The sequence below is a fragment of the Cryptomeria japonica genome, chromosome 10, assembly GCF_030272615.1.
Source record: "Cryptomeria japonica chromosome 10, Sugi_1.0, whole genome shotgun sequence".
Classification (NCBI taxonomy): Eukaryota; Viridiplantae; Streptophyta; class Pinopsida; order Cupressales; family Cupressaceae; genus Cryptomeria; species Cryptomeria japonica.
In genome coordinates, this window is record NC_081414.1 from 896,521,385 (window position 1) to 896,525,507 (window position 4,123).

At 34.8% G+C, this 4,123-nt stretch overlaps 1 protein-coding gene across 1 annotated transcript; it reads left to right on the plus strand.

Annotated features, from left to right (window-relative positions):
- The first annotated feature begins 968 nt into the window (after window positions 1-968).
- Window positions 969-3,254, plus strand: LOC131046718 (uncharacterized). The gene is made up of 3 exons (XM_057980504.2): window positions 969-1,632; window positions 1,735-2,305; window positions 2,984-3,254. Exons 1-3 carry the CDS (start codon window positions 969-971, stop codon window positions 3,252-3,254), a joined length of 1,506 nt encoding a protein of 501 aa, XP_057836487.2.
- Window positions 3,255-4,123: the final 869 nt, after the last annotated feature.

The window sequence follows — 4,123 nt, forward strand, 5'->3', positions numbered from 1 at the left end:
TAATTACTGTTTAACTATTTAAAAACTAGGTAATTTTAGAATTTTTTTAGGATGAAGTTTTTGACATCACGAAAGTTATTGAGTTATGATATATTCATAGGCCATGATATCTAGTGCTATCCCTTCTTCATGGTAGAATGCAAGGGTTGCCCTGCCATACTTTTTAATACATATTAATCTTTTCTTAATGAGTTTAATTAAAACCTAAAAATAAAAATAAGTCATCTCTTTTTTGATGCACTGTATTTATTGTTGACTGTCTGTTTTTATATATGGGTAAATTTCATTTGTCTTCCCAGTCTGCATATACATTACTTTAGTTACAGCCTCATAATTATCATATAGTCATAGTTTCTTTTGTAGGCAAATCCTAGCTCCATTGCAAATTTAGTAATTTTAGAATTTTTTTAGTAAATTTAGTAATACAGAATAATTATTGTTTAACTATTTAAAACTTAGTAATTTTAGAATTTTTTTAATTAAATAGTTAAATATTTACTATTTTCTATTTAGTATTTATTGTTAAATATGTAATCTGATTGTTTTACTGTTAATTATTAGTTAAATTTGTATTTAATAGTAATTAATTGTAATCAGAATTTACATTTTCATTTACAGTAATATTAAATTCATTTTTTGTTAAATATTCTTAGCTTTTAATATATGAAAAAATCATTTTCATTTAATATATACAGTCTATCATAGATTCATAATGTCATTTTCTCTAAAGTTATTAACATTTAATATGCAAAAAAATGAAAATTTTAATATAAATGTCCAGTTTTCATGATGAATGTCCAACGTTAATATACACAAACCCAACCCTAGATCCCTCAAAATTTAAAAACTGAGTGTAATGCTTTTGCAGAACTGATTCTTGATCACAATGCCACACCAAAAAGACTTTGCATGGACACATTGCACAACAATTCCTGGTAGCACAAAGGTCAAGTGCAATTGGTGTTAAGATGAGATCAGTGGTAGAATTTATTGTTTCAAATGGCATTTGTCAAAAGAACGAGGAAATAACACCGAGATATGCAAAAAATGCCGTGCAGATGTCTCATATCAGGCAAAGCAATCTTTTGAAGGGATTGCTGAATAAGGCCAAAAAGGCAAGAATTGGGGTTGAACTAGGTTCTACTTCTACAAATCCTAGGATGCACGATTTGGGTGAGGATGGTGAAGATGGGAGTTTTAGGGAATCTGGGTCGACACATAATTCTATAGCACGTGGACCAAACACAGGTGGAGGAAACACTAATGCTTTCTTCCAACCTCATACCACACCGGGATCACAAACCACTTTGGAGAGTACAGGATGGAGGAAAACTGTCACTGAACAAGCAAAGAAGGCAATTGCTAATTATTGGTACTCTTCTCACACGACATTCCATGCTTCCAGAAATCCATATTGGCAACCCATGGTGGATGCTATTGCAACTGTAGGTCCTGGGTTTCAAGCCCCATCTTGTGAATCATTGAGGGTTGGTATGCTGAAAGATGCAGTAGAGGATGTTCAAGATGTTGTTAAACAACATCGATTGCAGTGGGCTAGAACTGGTTGCCGCATCATGTCAGATGGTTGGACAGATAGAAGGAACCGAACTCTCATTAACTTCCTTGTCTCTTGTGAGATTGACACTGTTTTTTTGAAATCTGTGGATGCATCTAATATGATGAAATCCACAAATGCATTGTTTGAGATGTATGACGTGGTAGTTACGGATGTAGGGCAACAAAATGTGGTTCAATTTATCATAGACAATGCTGCTGCTTGTGTTGCTGCAGGGAGACTTTTGACAGATAAATATCCTTCCATGTTTTTTACACCATGTGCAACACATTACCTTGATTTAACCCTAGCGGACATTGGAAAATTTGAATGGGTTAAGGCAGCATTTCAGAAAGCTCACAAGGTTACCAAATTTGTTTATAATCACACAAGGGTTTTGGCTATAATGCGCTCTTTCACAAGAGGCAAGGAGCTAGTTCGACCCGGAGTGACAAGATTTGCAACATATTTCCTTGCATTACAAACATTATGTGAAGAAAAAGGTAATTTGAGGCGAATGTTTGTTTCAGCTGAGTGGATGGAGTCTGATTTCACAACTCAAGCAAATGGCATAGCAGTGGCAGAGTATATGTATTCTACCACATTTTGGGAATCTATTGAACAGATTGTAGAATTTTCAAAGCCTTTAGTAAAAGTTTTGAGACTAGTGGATGGGGATAAACCCCCCATGAGATATGTGTATGAGGCCATGGAGGTGATAAGGAATAAGCTGGAAAATAATAGGGATAGGTATATGTCGTTGTGGGACATAATTGATAGGAGATGGGATGGACAAATCACACTCGTCTCCATGCTGCAGGATACTTACTCAATCCTTTGTTATTCTATAAGACTGAGTTCTTGGAAATTGATGCTGAGATCAAACAAGGCTTCTTCAAGTGCATGGAAAAAATGTTTCCTGACTTGGAAAAATTTGATGTGGCTACGATAGAGTTGGAAATGTACAAGCATGCTAAGGGCTTTCTCTCTTCTAGGACTGCTATACAAAGCAGAAAGACCATTCAACCAGGTAGACTCTATAAACTTTTGACAATTTGTTTATTTTGCCAACCATTAAGTTTGTTAAGATTATAAGATATTCTTAGTCTTACAATATCATCTCCATATAATGTGTTTTTCAGCTGCATGGTGGGCTTCTTTTGGAGATGAAATACCAAATTTAAGGTGGATGGTGATGCGTATTTTGAGCCAACCATGTAGCTCATCAACTTGTGAGCGTAATTGGAGTGTGTTTGAACACATACATTCCAAGAAACGCAACCGCCTATCACAACAACGACTGAATGACTTGGTATTTGTTCATCACAACCTCCGCTTGAAGATAAGGAAAGCTCAAGGTGAGAATATTAATATATAGGTGCAGTTTTTTGAATTGTATTCACTATTCATTGGTTTTTCATTTGTAAGGGAAATACTAATTTCTACATGGGCAAAATCAGGAACTATTGAAGAATGCTTGCCAATTGACCTCGATGAGATATATCCCGAGTGCGAGTTGCTTGCTGCTAATGATGCTGATGATGATGATGATGATGATGATTATGTTGTTGTTGATCGTCCACTTGTGTTTGAAGATTTTGATATCATGAGGCAAGCCAACTTTCGTCCTGAATGGGTTGAAGAAATTAGGACAGGCTCTTACCTAGGAGCTTCATCATCAGGGCCTCCTGCCCTCTAGCATGTCATTGCCTACATTTGAGATTTTGGAATTTTGTACTTAGTTTACAGGTTGACTTTGTTCAAAGTCACAAACTATATTGTAATTGACAGTTTGACATCTATCACCATCTAGATATTATTTATGGTGTAGTATATTTTGTGCAACGTAATCAGTGATATGAATATAAACAGCGAAAATCTATTCCCTGCAATTCATGTGTTCAAGTGTCTATTTTATTTGCCTACAATATCTCTATGCTATGGAAATACCCTAAAATATATAAAAAAGTAGTTTTTGATTGTTTTTCTGCAATTTTTTACCTTTTTTTGTATATCTGATTTTTTCCCGATTTTTTTGAAAAAATCTTATACTTTTGTTTTGCTGATTAATTCCCCAAATGATTATTGTTTCCTTGATCCAAACAACCAAACCTTAACTTACTAAAAATAGTTTCTGACTTCACCGAAGAATCTAATGCATGTTATGCCACCCTGGAGTTCATGGAAAACCCAGAAGGAAACCATCATCAAAACTAAAGAATTCCCTCCTAACAAACCCTAAAAAACTCGTGCAGAACTCCACAGAAATTGGAAACTCTAATTCTCCTCTCCAAATAGGCCAATGGACCATTGAAAACACCTTACTGAGAAGGGGACATTACAATGTAGGTGTTGTCCCATGGATAGAGTAATACTTAAACAAGCTCCTTCTATGACCCTTTATTCAAAAATTTGAGTACAAAAGTAGCTTCGAAGCACCAATGTGGAATCAAAAGTAGCTCATCTAGGTACTAATAAAAATACCACTTTATTATATGATAAATAGAGCTATTTTACTCTTACCAAAGACCCTTATTTCCAGCAAAAAAAAAAGCACATTGAAGATCA

Excerpts from the sequence above, each read along its gene's own strand:
- LOC131046718 (XM_057980504.2), top strand. The coding sequence starts at position 969 with ATGAGATCAGTGGTAGAATTTATTGTTTCAAATGGCATTTGTCAAAAG. Across the intron at positions 1,633-1,734 it reads CATTAACTTCCTTGTCTCTT|GGCAACAAAATGTGGTTCAA; the intron begins GTGAGATTGACA and ends TTACGGATGTAG. Across the intron at positions 2,306-2,983 it reads CTGGAAAATAATAGGGATAG|GGAAATACTAATTTCTACAT; the intron begins GTATATGTCGTT and ends TTCATTTGTAAG.